The 16,307-nt window shown below is 42.6% G+C and overlaps 1 protein-coding gene across 10 annotated transcripts in view; it reads left to right on the top strand.

Moving 5' to 3' along the window:
• The window catches only part of LOC108140375 (filamin-A), a 32,291-nt gene that overhangs the window by 11,611 nt on the left and 4,373 nt on the right, over positions 1-16,307 (top strand). For 2 of the 10 annotated variants that reach the window (XM_041709700.1, XM_017263070.2), the window contains exons 3-14: positions 15-159; positions 220-555; positions 1,229-1,243; positions 2,184-2,275; positions 2,332-3,624; positions 3,689-4,075; positions 4,183-4,749; positions 5,234-6,038; positions 6,099-6,551; positions 6,611-6,746; positions 9,766-9,846; positions 10,320-10,410. In XM_041709700.1, the coding sequence (XP_041565634.1) occupies positions 15-159; positions 220-555; positions 1,229-1,243; positions 2,184-2,275; positions 2,332-3,624; positions 3,689-4,075; positions 4,183-4,749; positions 5,234-6,038; positions 6,099-6,551; positions 6,611-6,746; positions 9,766-9,846; positions 10,320-10,410 (4,401 nt within the window). Of the gene's footprint in view, positions 1-14; positions 160-219; positions 556-1,228; positions 1,244-2,183; positions 2,276-2,331; positions 3,625-3,688; positions 4,076-4,182; positions 4,750-5,233; positions 6,039-6,098; positions 6,552-6,610; positions 6,747-9,765; positions 9,847-10,319; positions 10,411-12,540; positions 12,789-12,988; positions 13,291-16,117; positions 16,246-16,307 lie in introns of those variants that run through there. The other 8 variants (XM_017263073.2, XM_017263071.2, XM_017263077.2 and 5 more) reach the window with 6 other exon arrangements.

Genomic DNA, 16,307 nt, shown 5'->3' with positions numbered 1-16,307 from the left:
TCTCTTGCCCGCAGACTCCTCGGACATTGTGGACTGTAAGCTGAAACTGATACTGGGCCTGATATGGACGCTGATTCTGCACTACTCGATATCGATGCCCATGTGGGATGGCGAGGACGAGAAGCAGCTCAACGGATCGGGCCACACGCCCAAGCAGCGGTAAGTGACGCCTACCCACTTGGATTGGTGGCCAGTACTAAATCACTCTTCCGTTGGCAGCCTGCTGAATTGGATACACGCCAAAATACCCGACTTGCCCATCAATAACTTCACCAACGACTGGACCACGGGCAAGGCGGTGGGCGCCCTCGTCGATGCCTGTGCCCCCGGTCTCTGTCCAGACTGGGAGCTCTGGGACCCCAAGGATGCCGTCCAGAACGCCTCTGAGGCCATGGGCCTGGCCGATGACTGGCTCAATGTGCGCCAACTGATCAAACCCGAGGAGCTGGTCAACCCCAATGTGGACGAGCAGTCCATGATGACCTACCTGTCGCAGTACCCCAACTCCAAGCTCAAGACCGGAGCTCCCTTGAGGCCCAAGACGAATCCCAATAGGTGAGTGCAAATGCTTTCTTAGTGGAACTAATCTAACTCAAACAGTTTCTTAAGGGATTCTTTTCACACTCTAAGTCTTTACATATTTAAATTATTTATATAAAATTATTAAATTAAATTATTTTTTCATGGATCTTTATGGACAACTTACTTTACTTTGGAAAAGATCTTATTTAAAGCTTTAACAAGAGATATAAACATAACGTATAATAAAAAACCTTTCAAAAGAAAATAATTTAACAGTTATTTTTATCTTTGAAAGAAATGATTTGAAAGTTGTTCTGTGGCTTGAAGTCTTGAAGTCTTAGAATCTTGAATATGTAATATGGCAGGTTCCAGTTTGAGTTAGAGAAGTTCAATTTCATTAGAAGATCTTTGAATCCAGCATTGTTCTTTTCTACCCAACTCTATTCCAAATTCAAATTGTACGTTTTAGTCCTTCGTCTGTTTTTCTGGCTAATGCATTTCTCTGGTTCTAATCTACACTATATCTATCTTTCTTCTCTCTCTTTCTCCTTTTATGTCTTTTTCCTCCGTGTACATTTGAGCAACGATTTTAATGTATTTGGATTTTGTTCTTGTTTTCCCTATCCGCTCCGTATACATAATGTGTATATATACTGCCAAACCAAACCATATATATTTATTAAACGCCTCAAAATGCAAAAATCAGCATTCCTCCGCCGCGGTAAGTTTCTTCGGCATGCCTCCACTCGTTCTTATTCGTTCCGTTCTGTTCTGATCTGTTTTGGCCACCACCACTTCTTTTTGGCCAGCGTTCTTTTTCGTTTGATTTTCGGTTTTTAATTTATTGACTTCTTATGGCATTTGTGATTTAAGTGTTCCACCAGTTTCGGTTACTGTTGTTGCTCTCCGCTTTCCGCGCTAGCCCAGAGCAATCCGTATCTAATGGATACCTCAACGCTGCTGCTTTCCTGTTTGTATTGTTTTTGTGCTGTGCTCGCTGGCGGCTTTTATTGCTCTGTACAATTAGCGCTCACTAAACGCATTCATCTTGGCCGACGCTGATTTCATTTGCCGCTTTGTTAAGGTACCGAGATTTCGATTAAAAGTTGGGGAACCTCGGAAATTGGTTTTTCCCTTAATTTTGGAAGCTTTTTCTCTCTTTCTCTCTTTATATATTGTGTTAAAAAATAACTTTGCTAATATTTGTTCTATTTTTTAATAATTTTCATCTTAGGAAAACATGTAAATACAACGAATTTAAATTTTTAATCAAGTTTTAATATTGCTTATGACTGTAAAATCTGTTTATTTACAAAATCCAAAAAGTATGCTTTAGAAAATGTATTTTTGAAATTAGTTCTGTAAATAAAAGCATTCTCTACGCATTCTAAAGTGGCGCCACCACTAAAAATATTTAATTGCAAGTGTTAATTTAACAAATATTTTATTTATAATTATATAAAATTATTATATTTTGGTAAATTTAAATACTTTAGTTCTTTTGCAAATATTTCAATTAGACTGCAAAGCCCTGTAATTAACTGCTGAGCTGTCTGCGATTTCAATGTTAGTCCATAGTATCAGAATTGGCTTTGTAGAACTCTCTGCGTTTTTGAAAATGTTAAAAAATATAAATAAATAAATAAATAAAATATCCACAGAGTGCGCGCCTATGGTCCTGGTATTGAACCCATTGGTCCTGTGGTAGGAGCCCCAGCCAATTTCACCGTTGAAACCTTCTCCGCCGGCAAGGGTAAGTATTTAGAGTTTTACTTACGGGAAAACCAATTTAAACTATTCGATATGTAGGTTCTGTGGATGTGAACATCGAGGGACCCAACGGGGAGATCGAGAAGGCTGATGTGCGCTTCAACAACGACAAGAACCTCACGTACACTGTTTCGTATATTCCCAAGGTTGAGGGATCGCACAAGGTGGCCGTTAAGTTCTCCGGTCGCGACATCCCCAAGTCGCCGTTCCCCGTGAAGGTGGAAGGACACGCTGGTGACGCCTCCAAGGTAAAGGTTACGGGTCCCGGAATCCAGCCCAGTGGCGTGACTATCAAGAAGCCCACCTTCTTCGACATACTAGCCAAGGATGCGGGTCGCGGCGTGCCTGAGGTGATCATCATCGATCCGGCTAACCACAAGACTTCCGTGGCGGCCAAGGTGCGTCAATTGGAGAACGATACGTGGCGCTGCGAGTACGTGACCGCCCTGCAGGGACTGCATTCGGTGAATGTCTTCTATGCCGGCACTCCCATCCCGAACAGTCCGTTCCCCGTGAAGGTGGCTCCGCTGTCGGATGCGCGCAAGGTGCGCGCCTCCGGCCGTGGACTCCAGGCCACGGGCATTCGTGTCGGCGACGATGCCGACTTTAAGATCCACACCGAGGGAGCCGGCGAGGGTGAGCCCGAGGTGCGCGTTATTGGTCCGGGCGGCATGAACCAGAACGTCATGCAGTCGAAGGTCGACGGCAATACGTACGAGTGCCACTACTATCCCACCAAGGAGGGTCGCTACGTGATCATGGTGACCTTTGCCGGCCAGGAAGTGCCCAAATCGCCGTTCGAGGTAAAGGTGGGCCCCAAGAAGGAGTCCTCGATTGTGGCCTACGGACCCGGACTGAGCAGCGGCGTCATTGGCTACCCGGCCGCCTTTGTGGTGGAGACCAATGGCGAGACTGGAGCCCTCGGGTTCACCGTGGCCGGTCCCTCGCAGGCCGAGATCGAGTGCCACGACAATGGCGATGGCTCTGCGCTGGTGAAGTATCATCCCACCGCTGTGGGCGAGTACGCCGTGCACATTCTGTGCGACAACGAGGACATCCCCAAGTCGCCGTTTATCGCCCAGATCCTGCCGCGCACCGATTTCCATCCGGAGCTGGTCAAGGCCAGTGGTCCGGGACTAGAGAAGAGCGGCGTGACCATCAACCAGCCGACCAGTTTCACTGTGGACCCCAGCAAGGCGGGCAATGCCCCGCTGGACGTTGTCGTCCAGGATGTGTACGGCACCAAGTTGCCCGTGGAGCTGAAGAACAACCCGGATGGCACCAAGAAGGTCACTTATACCCCTACTTCTGGAGTTCCCCACACCGTCGAAGGTGGGTCTACGCTTATTTGCCTTTATTCTCTTTACTAATATGAAGTACAATCTCCGAACTTCAGTTAACTATGGCGGTGTTTCCACGCCCAACTCGCCACACCGCGTTTACGTCGGCGTTCCGGTTGATGCGGCCAAAGTACAGGCCTTTGGACCCTGGCTGCAGCCCGGAGTGCGTCCGAATGTGGCCACCCACTTCAACGTCGATGCCCGTGAGGCCGGCGATGCCGAGCTGAAGGTAAAGGTCGTCCACGAAGAGTCCAAGGTCGAGGTGCCGTGCCGGATCATTGACAACGAGGACAACACCTACTCGGTGGAAGTGATTCCACCCTCTAAGGGTGCCTACACCACCACAATGACTTATGGCGGTCAGCGAGTTCCCTTGGGACAGAAGGTCGTCGTGGAACAGACGGTGGATGTGTCCAAGATCAAGGTGGACGGACTCGAGCCCAGTAAGTATCCGTAGATTAGACAGCAAATTTATGTTATATACAAGTGCCCATCTTGAGTGCGTCATGGTCTAAGTCCAAGTCATCATTTCGTTCACCCAAAACAAAAGCCGCGCCCCTGAACAGTTTACAGCAGTTCCGGATCATCACCCATGGCCTGCCCAAGGCGGATCTGGCGGTGACCATCACCAGTCCGTCGGGCAATCGCGTGAAGGCGCACATCATACCCACGGCGGAGGGTTTCCTGGTCAACTTCACGCCCACGCAACTGGGCGAGTACCTGCTGAGCATCTGCTTCGGCGGCACACCGATCACCCCGCGACCCTTCCGGTTGCAGTGCCTCACGGGCAGCGATTCGAACAAGGTGCAGGCCTTTGGACCCGGCCTCGAGCGTGGCATTGTGGGCCAGCCGGCGGAGTTTATGATTGACACCCGTGGCGCCGGCCAGGGTGGATTGGGTGTGACGGTGGAGGGTCCGTGCGAGGCGGCTATCAATTGCCGGGACAATGGAGACGGCACCTGCAACGTGGCCTACTTGCCCACCGAGGCGGGCGACTACACCGTCAACATAACGTTCAACGAGCGCCACATCAACGGCTCGCCCTTCCAGCCACTGATCGTTCCGGTACCCAATCTCAAGAACACCCGCGTCAGTGGCATCGGCATACAGCCGCATGGTAGGAGGACTTCCAGTTGCCAATTGCCAGTTGACAGTTGCCAGTTCCGAGTGTTCCTGCTGCCATACAGCTCTAATCCACTGCGCTCTACTCACCACCTGACCAAGGTTGCTTGCTGCAATCGCCTTGCCACTCCTTTTTATTGTTGTGATGTCCCCATTGTTTGTTTGAATTGAGCTAAACCATAAACTACTAATCGCCTTTGAAGTAATATTTTTCGAAGTTTTATGAATAATCTCTTCGGTATCCGAATTATGTGGATAGACCAAGTTTAAAATCGCCAGGTCAAATTGATGTTTCATATACCTTAATGCTCAATTATTAATGGAGATAATTATTTACTTTAAAAACCTTATACCTAGGTAAATAATTTCCCAATTCCATTACTTTTAAATGCATCGTAATCTTGTTGATGTTGTGCCTTGATGTTTTAAAGTTTCCCAGATGATTGGCTCTTTCTTAGTAATTGTTGATTTCCCCCCAGGTGTGATCATGAATGCGGCCACGGACTTCATGGTGGACATGAGCAAGGTGGGCAGCAACATTGACTCTGGCAAGTTGTCCTGCGCCATCTTCGACCCCATGGGCCACGTGCTGCCCAGCAAGATCGTGCAGGGCCCCACAGACGACATATTCCGCATCATGTACACGCCCTTCGAGGCTGGACGTCACACCATTGAGCTGATGTACGACAACATCCCGGTGCCGGGATCGCCGTTCGTGGTGAACGTGAAGAGTGGCTGCGATCCCACACGCTGCAGGGCATATGGACCGGGTCTGGAGAAGGGTCTGACCAATCAGAAGAACAAGTTCACGGTGGAGACCAAGGGCGCGGGCAACGGAGGACTTTCGCTGGCCATCGAGGGTCCCTCGGAGGCGAAGATGACCTGCACGGACAATCGTGACGGTAGCTGCGATGTGGACTATCTGGCCACCGACCCGGGGGAGTATGACATTACCATTCGGTTTGCCGACAAGCACATACCCGGGTCTCCGTTCCGCGTGGTCGTCGAGGAGACGGTGGACCCCAGCAAGGTGAAGGTGTACGGGCCGGGCATCGAGCACGGCCAGGTGCGCGAGAGCGTGCCCACGTACTTCAACGTGGATGTGGGCGAGGCTGGTCCTGGCCGCATCGCCGTCAAGCTGACCAACTCCGAGGGCATACCCGTGGACAATCTGCGCGTGGAGGACAAGGGCAATTGCATTTACGCGGTACACTATGTGCCGCCCAAGGCGGGATCCGTGCTCACCTGCCAGGTGAAGTTCTCCGAGGTGGAGGTGCCATGCAGGTGGGTGGCCAATTAACTACTTCTAAGTTTAAACTCTATAAAAATCTCTTTTTCGTGCAGTCCATTTGTGATGACCGTTTTCCCCAAGTCGGAGCCCACCAAGGTGAAGGTGAAGGGTGTCAACGAGAAGAAGAAAACACCCGCCTCTCTGCCAGCCGAGTTTGAAATTGACACGAAACAGGCCGGCCAGGCGGACATCAATGTGGCCATCAAGAACCCCAAAGGCAAGCCGATGCAGCCGCGCCTGGAGGAAGTGTCCACCGGAACGTATGTGGTTTCGTTCGTGCCCGACGAGTGCGGCACCTACCAGTGCAGCATCAAGTACGGCGACAAGGAGATCGAGGGCTCGCCCTTCAAACTCGAAGCATTCCCCACCGGCGAGGCGAAGAAGTGCAAGCTGGTGGAGCAGGCGCCCAAGATCCAGACATCGGGCAGTCAGTCGCACCTGAAGGTGGATGCCCGTGAGGCAGGCGACGGAGCGGTGACCTGCAAGATCACCAACAAGGCGGGCAGGTAAAGCTCTTGATTTGGGGTGTATAATACATGTTTAATCATACCATCAACTTCGCCAGCGAAATTGTGGACATTGATGTGATCGAAAAGGATGGTTTCTTCGACATTCTGTATGCCCTGAACGATCCCGGAGACTATGACATCAACGTGAAGTTCGGTGGGAAGGACATCCCCAACGGCAGCTTCTCCATTAAGGTAGCCTGAACTACATTTTCTATCGAAACTCTCTTTCGACTTAACCATATCAAACCAAAAAGAATACAGACACAGCCAAATCTAGTCTAGTCACAAATGGGAATTGTTGAAAATTAGCAATTATTTTAAAGTTTATCTATACTTAAGCGTTTCTCTAGTCATTTAAACCAGGTTGAAGCCGTTTAAAGCTCAGCCGCATCGACATTATTTTCTAGTCAAGTCCATTGTCATTGTTTTGATTTTGTGTGTTTCGTGCGTCCCCTCAAATTGTTTTCAAATTTTTGTGTACATTTTTCATTGGGCTTCCCCGAAAGGAAAAACACGCAAACAATTTTCACATACGAATTAAGAGCGCTCAGCAAGAAGAAACAAAAGAATACGATTTAAGTGCAACATTGTAAAACATGACAACAAAAATAATAATAAAAAAAAACATTTAAACAAAAGAAACAACTTTTAGATTGCCCACCAAACAAGCTCAAAAATCTCTTACGAAAATTTTAAAATTAATTGCATGAAAATTGTTTCGTTCTCAAAATTATTTCCGCTATGCTACACTGCCAATTGCGCTTTGTTTTACATTATGCATTTAATGAACAATTATTCTTAATGCTTCTATGTTTGTAAGCTAGCCAGCCCTAGTCTATGTAAGTTGTTTGTGTGTCTGTTTCTGTATTTGATTTAAGACTGATCCGGACGCACTTACGCAACAAAAACCAAAATGAAAACCCAGAACTACACAACTGGTTGCACTCACTTGACGCTTGAGCACAAATTTACCAAAAAAAAATGTTGATTAATCACAGAATAATTGCTAATTTAACAACAATATTCCTAACCCACGTAGAGCCTTTACTATGCACTTGCCTAAACATTTTCTTTCAGCGGAAAGGGGGTTTGTCCTGTAAGTAGAATGGCGAAATCCTTTACGTGTGCCGCCTGCGCTGACAAGCTGAAAAATGAAGTCTCATAAATATTGGGCAACAATCATGCGACCTGACAGCCACAAGAACAATGTTTCTAAGAGTCGGGGACTTCGGGCATAGTGCCCAAAATAAAATTTTTTTTTCTCGAGTGGTTGAGTGCTCGATTCGTGAACCCAAGATTAATTGAGTTGTCTGTTGTTTTCGCACAAAATTTATGTTTAACAGATTTGCACAATTAGCTGGCTACAAAATTAATTTTATCCGCATTTCTCAATTTGTAAAGGGAGCCCAGAACAACTTCGTTATTTGGGCTGTCAAATTGTCTACGTGATTTGCCGCACATAAAAAGATACATAAATGTTTTTGAGGCTTTTTCTCAACCACATTTGCTATTAAAGAATAATATCTTTTACTAGTTTCGTTTGCCAAAAACATTTAAATTGTTATATTTAACTGCACATAAAAATATTAATTACTGAGACACGGCAAAATTTGATGTATACAATTATGTGAAAAACATTTCTTGTTCGTAAGTAAGATTTATTGTGAAGGTTAATATGTCTTTAAATTAATGTTGATATTCATTAAAACACGTTTCTTGTGCCAGAAAATATTTAATTGTAATATTAAAATGCAAAATACTGCAGACACGCAGAAAAACTTAACGTTCACACTTCGAATTTAAGTTGTTACTTTTGAAAATTTAGAATCTTGTGAGAATAGAGTAATTGTTTTGAAGCCAAACATTAGATTTATTGTATGGGTGAATGATTCTTTTAGCAAGGCTTAAATGATTCCAAAGAAATGTGTTTATAAAGGTTTTTTAGAACAGACACCCAAACAATTTTAAAACATCTCAGATATTTGTAGACGTCTTTGTTGGTACAGGGTGCTCTGTAGGACTTAAAATTAGATTTTATTGCGACGAAATCACCCTAAAGACTCCTCCATCTACGCCACTGCAGTCTATAGAGGCACCAAAATGATATCGGGGCGGGGCGGGGCAGTGTTGACATCCCACGCTGAATCAGCATGTTCTATTCGCTGTTTTTGTAATAGTTGCGCTGGTCGGCCGTTGATGCTTTCGGCAGGTTGCAACAAAATCAAGTATACGCCGCCTGGCACGACGACTGCATATGAAAAAAAATGAATTTGTATTGCAAGCAGCGGGGCCAGCGCACAAAATTCGCAAGTAATTAAAATAGGAAAATGAAATTATGTATAATGAAAATGGCGCAAAGTGTGTTGTGCTGATTTCTGCTGCCAACGCCAGTGGAAGCGCCATAAAGTGTGGCTAGAAGAAGACCGGATTCCCGACACTAGTGGCAGCGGCTAGCTAGCCGATCTAGTCTAGTGTTAGTCATAGATTGTCCTGTACTGGTCGTTGTCGTGATCGTGTCGCAGCGGTAACTGGAAATTGAAACTAATTCGGTGTGCAACATTGCCATCTTTTGATGGCCAAGATGGATTTCCCGTCAATGGGCCAACACACATATAGTGTATTTAGTATACGGATTCAGATGCTGAGCAGGAGCCACATCTGTCGCCCGCTGGCAATTCGATTTTGCTTGCTGGTCTATTGATTGGCCGTGCATTGGCGTACTTCTTATTAATAGCTCAAATATTTTATAGCGATTTGTATCTTTGACTTTTTCGATCTGGCCACGGATACGAAATGATTTCGATATGTACAACGTCGTATATAAATATAATTATTTGCTTATGTAACAGCTGCAATTGTGGAAATTCTTTTGCACAATCGTGCCCGCGTCAATCAATCCCACTTCCTCTCCAATAATTTCAGTCGTTTATTGTTGGCTTCCATAGTTTCGCACTTTCAAGTTCCCCATATCACTCACTACGCCCAGTTTTAATAATAAGCAGATCCCTCTAGTTCCTCAATATTCACAAGTGCAAAGTAAATGGGCCCGAAGAGTTAGCCCAATTCGGGCATTGTTCTCATTCTCCAGACTGTCATGCTAATGATCTATTGGCTGCTGGTTTGAGTGTGTGTTTGTTTGATTTCTTTCGAAGATTCCATCGAAACAACATTCGGCATTTTTAATTTTTAATTTTATTTTCATTGACCTCAGGCTGTCGAAAGCATCGAACAATACTCGCATAGTGAATATATCGAGGAGCACACGACCAAAGTGGTGCAGCAAACAACGCAGGTGAGTTGGCTTCGCAATGAACATTTAAAATACCAGATATTAAAATGAGTCAGGCCATAATACTAAGAAATTTGATTTGATAAAAAAAACGACACATTCATAAATCTATTTCTATGAAAGGATAGACAATTTTGTAGATCTAATGACTATATTTAATAAATGACGTGAATTTTGGCCTTTTTTTGGTAGAAAGTTATTTATTGCAATTAATTTTTAAATACTGTGAAAAATCAAACTAACGACAATAAACAAAGTTAAAGTTAGTTCGCCAGATCAACTGCAAAATACAAAATTTAATCGTTGAATGCTTTAAAAGAATGTTAACTTAGTAAGAACATAATTAAGTAAATAATTTATATACAATTTTAAATAGCTTTTAACTTTTTACTTTATTTACAAAAATTAAATTGGGTTCCGCGGTTCCAAATTAAACATAATAGCAACGAACTAAACATCGAACTAAACATTTCCAGAGCGAGCTCGTCAACGGAAAATCTGAGATCACTTACCGCAGTGTAGCATTTGAGAAATTACCTCTACCCACGACAGGCGGCAACGTAACAGGTATGCACAACCAAAATTCACTATAAATATTAATATTAAATAAAAATATTGCGTCACAGCAAAGTTAATCATTTGCGAAAACATACACCTAGCCGAGCATAGCCATGCGTTTAATTAAATCGCAATGTAAAAGAGTTTATTTAATCTAGAAAGTATTTATGCGCCATTAAGGCGCGGCCAAACATGTATTTCATATCTGCCAGAATCTAGCGCAGATGGGGAAAATATAAATATCATAGGTGGTCTATTGTCAGACGAAAATATTCGTGTGTCGTAGATCTCTGAAATGAATACAGAAATATAAATACTCAACTAAACATTTGCGATGCGGCGCATTTGGACGGGACACCATGGACAAGTGGCAACGCACCCAAGATTTTGGGTGGGGGAAAATGGTCGGACGACGGGCAAGTGACGGCTTATCAGGCTAAAAGCTGACAGGCGACAACTTAATTAGACAATGCCTGAGTTCTGGGCGGTCTCTAGTATTTTGGCTGCATTTCGCGGCTATTTTTCATGGTGGGCTTTCCTTTCCTTTGTTACCCATTCCGACACGTTCATTGACTTGGCCACTTGTGGGAAACTCGTGGGAAAGTAATTGGGTATTCAATTATGTGGAGGCCTGGTAATTACCCACATTTATTTAGCCATTTTTGGACGGACGAGCGATTTACGAGTTGCAAAACGCTGCACCGCAATTTAATGAACATTTTCAACAACATGATTAATGAGGTTTCCACCCTCGGCATGCAAATCATTGAACAGCATTTGCACTTTCCTCTCCGTGCAAATATTTGTTCGATTTTTCACGCTTCCATGCAATTTTCAAGCTGTTTTGCCTCTTTGGACGTTTGAGGAGGACCAACGGGGGGGCAGTGGGTACCGGTCCTCCTGATCATCATTAAGATCACAGGCCGCGCCACGTTTCATTTGGTGGTTTTTTTCTGGACCACGCCTCGCCTTGTGGGTTTTGGTTTTCTATGTCGCGCTCCATTTGCTTTGAAGATGGTTTATTGTAAATGATTCGTTTTGGCCAAATGACATAGATTTGTTGCGCATTTGTTGCGTTGATTTTTCATTGCCCGTCAAATGAAAGGGCAAAATAAATATAATTATAATAACGGCTAATGATCGAGTCGCCTTCTATAAAATAACAAAGTTTTTATTGGCTGGAATAGCGTTATTCGAGAAAAACTAATTATAAATCGCATATTTATTTTCGCAAGGGTATGTAGATTTTGATTAGTCAATCATCGCTGCCAAGTACTCATCAAAATGTTGATTGATTTTGGCCAATTGCTTCAGTTGTTGTTAGCCAGCTAGCTGGCCATTTGCAATTTCAAATTGATTTCGCATTGCCAAAAGCTATTACATAAGTATTGGATAAAAGCGTGCGGCTCATCGAATGGAATGTTTTCCACTCTAACGATTAATACGACATAATACGGATATAGAAACGAAATGATTAACACATTTTCGGCATACCAACAAGACTATATTTGTATTCTATGGGTTTTATGGCCGAATCGCTGCTTTTACGCCAATAAAATAAAATATCGAATTGTCCATATGTTTGTTCGTTTTATTTTTAAACGCTTCCCTCGCCGGTTTAATGCTAAAATATTAATAAATTCTATGTCGTCCGAGCTGCAATAAGTAATAAATTTGATTTCGCTGACGATCCTCCATGGTTATTCACATCCAAATATACCATATACCTATGGTTTTGACCCGAAGTCCCCCTTTTTGCACCTTTCGAGTTCGAAACATTCGAAATGGCGACTGTTAAACCAATACAAACACCAAGATCGAGCAGAAATGTATGCTAATACTTGTATATGAGATATATATACATATACGGCACACATAGATTCGGGCGCATAGCAAATATTTCCAATTTTCTATCTTTTTATCTTTCATATGTCGTTCATTGGTCTGATCTCTCCTGCCTGCCTGCCTTATAGCATAGCAGTCGGCCATATTTTCGAAAATCCCCGACTATATTGGAGTGTGTGAGTGTGTGTGTGTGCGCTGCTGCTGCGCTGCTTTTGGGCCACGGCAGCAGACGCATCTTGGTGGTAGGAACCGATGTGCTTTCATATTTTGGCCTTAATTTCGATTTGGAACTGTCGATGTTCACTTGAAATCGGGACGTGGAGACGCGTGGACCTACAAACCGTCGCTGGCAGTCAAAGAAAAAAACAAACCGTTCTCAACCGAAAGACACCACTAATTTAAGCAAATAATCCAAGTGCATAGCAATCGATTGTCAGGACTCTCTAGTAGCCAGTGCAGGACATTCGCTCAAAGAGCCTCCGAGATCGTATAGATTTTATTGTAAATACCATTATATAACCTTTCTAGTCGATTGCCCAAGTGTGAGTGTCCAAATCAATTAATTTCCATTCCGAATAGTTTCGAATATCTCAGTCTTTTTGGCTTTGGCCAGCAAGGATATGTCATGCAGTTAATGCGAAAATTTATTCCTTGATTTGAAATTTTCTCGCATATCCTTGCTGTTTGCTTGGCCAGGAGTGGTATTGTTTCGTTGTTAAATTAAATTGTTATAAATTTTAAGTGTCTTTTTTTGCAAAACCAATCGCGTACTCTCTCTGTCTGTTGCGAACCAAAAATCGAATTACGGGAAAATGCACTTCAGTTGGTTGACGGAAAAACCGCCCACGCCGCTAGCCACCTGGGCCGATCACTCGTATTTCTTCCGTCCGCAATACTATAAGGTTACGGTATCCGAGCGCGATCATCCGGAGCGGACGCACGTGTACTTCAATGAGACGATAATACCGGAAAACCAAGGACTAAATGGTTCAGATTTTATGCCAGTGAATTTCAAATCATCGTTTTCAATTGTTACGCATCAAGGTAAATTGTTCATTCTGGAGGGCCCAAAAGGGTGCCCACTTTTTATTCTTGACGCTTTGCCAAACGAAATGACGTCCATAATGTCACATGCAGCCACCGTATAATCCTGACTAAATCCCCAAGAATTTCCCATTTGTGTTAATGACAAATCTGACACCAAATTCACATTCAGATTCGCAATCGCATTTGTATTCACAATTTTCAATTCAACTCAAAGCGCGGTCAAGCGCCAAGCGAGCCCACACAGAAAGCACTTGCGAACTGGGCAAAGAATTTTGAATTATTACTCAAAATTCGTCCCCCGGTCGGATGTCGTCCTCCGCTGGGGCCCCCAAGGCCCCATAGGCATTTGTCTGCAAATTATATTCTATGATTTATTATCAGAATATGCAACAAAGCGTAAAATTCGTTTGGCTTCTTCCACATGCAATTTCTCAATGGTTGCGTACTAGGCACCGAGATGATAGTTTACACTGATCAACGTGGGTCTTTGCCCATTCCAATCATTGCCAAGACTGGTTCACGCCGATTAAAGTAATTGATGGCAACTGAAAAGAGGTCTTAATGAAATAGTTATACAAAAAAAACAGATATACTACAGTTGAATTTGCAAAACTTAAACTTTACCAAATCTTTTAGAAATGTAAAAGAAATTATGTTATATACAACAAATAGCATCCTACATTTAATTGGGGAAAAAAATTCCATTACAATAAACTAAAAATAATATATGTTTATCTGGTTTTCTTATTTTAGAGCCGAGCTCATAGTTAGTCAATCCAAATAAATCCCTTGTTTTGTGAGAACTTTTGTAGCAGAAAAATATTTTAGTTTGGAACTCATTCATTGGTATGCTGCATTCAAAGTATTTGTAAAATTGGCTAACAGGATGGGAGCCAGCAAGTTTGAATCCCCTCAGCAATTTGCAATTATTTTTTGGTGCATACAATCAATTATTGAACTGCCATAATTCAAACTATTCCTAAAACATTATATTTCGGTGATATAAGTTAAAAACACAAGTTTTAAAAGATCTTTAACCTTTTGTTTATGGAATCACAAATACTTCAGAATTAAGGGAAAGCTAGTTGCTTGCTGACCTGTGTACAATTTTTATTCGCTATGCGCAAATGGCAAACTCTCGCAGATATATCGAAACCACATATATATGCGACCCCCCCCCAGCCATCTTTGGCCTGCCCATAGCGGCCCAAGAGTCATTAAATCTTTCATTTGTATTGCCAGCGTCCATTAGATGCCAAAGATGTCCGAGTTGTGGTGGCCACCGCCTCGTCCTCATCCTCATCTTCATCTTCATACCCATCCCCAGTCGCAGTCGTATCTCATGCTTCAATGGGCGGCGATGGCAGGTGATCGGCAGTAGAGGGGTAAAGGAGAGGCGTTCAACGACGGACAGCAGCAAATGTTTAAACATAAATATTAATATTTTCAGCTTTTTTTTTTAAGGGGCTCTGGGAGACTCAGAAATTCACGCATAGGGGATAAAGTTGTCTTGGCAGCCATTTTTTAATACATTCAATTTCTCAAGAATTTTTATAAAAAGCTTTCTTTCCATCAAATGCCTGCACTCGACGCAATATTTTATCGTTAATTTGCAAAATTCTGTTTGAAAATATTTCGAGTTCCCCTTTTGAATTTTACAAGTCATTAAAAATCAAAAAAGCGAGCAGCTGAAGGCAACTGTTGGAACATATTCTAAAAATGTGCTTTTATAAACTCGATATATGTGTTTGATTTGAATTTTTATTGACTTCTACATGTGAATTGCATATTTTCTTTAATTGTTTTGCATTCTGCAAATGTTTCTTGCCTTTGCCAGCCCATAAGTTGGCTATAAATTTTGCCATTTTCACTTGCCAGATTCTTCAAAGACATGTTCGCATTTTTCTTTGGCAGCCATTGTCTTCAGTGTTTTGAGGTGCTCACATATAGTTTCTTGTTCTAAATTTTGGTTGGGCACGCGACACGCTCCCCTGATTTATCTTTGTTTTTTGTTTAGGCTTCTAATCGCAAAAAAAATGCTCATGAATTCCAAGGGATCAAAGCTAAGCGGAATACTATTCCGATGAAAGTCAAAAGCTTAGTGGCTGCTTTGAACATATTTATGATTGGTTCGACATCATATTTTCTTGAGAAATTAAATGTTGTTTTAATAAAACAAAATTTACGACAATAATCACGTGGAGTGTCATCACATTTCTATATTTAAAGTGATTAATATATTTGATTGTAAAATTTAACTAAGAGGGTGATTCACCCCTTTCTATATCAACCCCTTGTATCTTAATTTATTCAAATAATTTTGTCAACAACAGACTTTCCTTTTCTAACTAATGATCCGCCTTGCAGCATATATGAGATAATGTTTTGACAGCAAAGAAAATCTTTGGAATGCCTGTGCATATAAAGATTCTTCCCGAATTAAAAAATATCGATAACTAAATACAATTTCAGACACGTGCATAATAAAGTCTTTCCATATTGATCGGTCCAGTACATAGATATTGGTTTATAAATACTTTTTTATGCATTTATGACATATACTTTAGGTTGGGAAGCGAGGGATATGGATATATAATGTTTTATGTGGAACATATACCTACATACGTGACTAGGAAGCTTAAAAAGTGTGTCCTATATTTGACCTCAAAGAGATTCAGGAACGATGTTGTTTTTACTTTTCTTGCTTGATGGCGTGGGAAAGTATAAAAGCAATTGTAGGCGTTGGTGAAATTTTCTTTGGAAAGCCACAAGATTACTTGCCACTCAGTCGATGCACAGCATTCGTTCAGTTGAGAAGTGTTTTGGACTCCGGGTCCCAAGTGACAAGGATAATTAAACTAGAATAATTAAACAAGGATACACATCCAGCCCAAACCAGAATTACCTTTATCTATATATTTTTGTGGGTGTGTCTTCTCAAGTACTAAAAAAGTATGTGAAATTCTGTGAAGTATTGTGAAATACAAAAAATAAATTTATTGGTTTATTAATAA

Source organism: Drosophila elegans, unplaced genomic scaffold, assembly GCF_018152505.1.
Source record: "Drosophila elegans isolate 14027-0461.03 unplaced genomic scaffold, ASM1815250v1 contig_476, whole genome shotgun sequence".
In the NCBI taxonomy this organism is placed as follows: domain Eukaryota; kingdom Metazoa; phylum Arthropoda; class Insecta; order Diptera; family Drosophilidae; genus Drosophila; species Drosophila elegans.
Note: the sequence above shows the minus strand (reverse complement) of the source record. Positions and strands in the feature narration are given on the sequence as shown.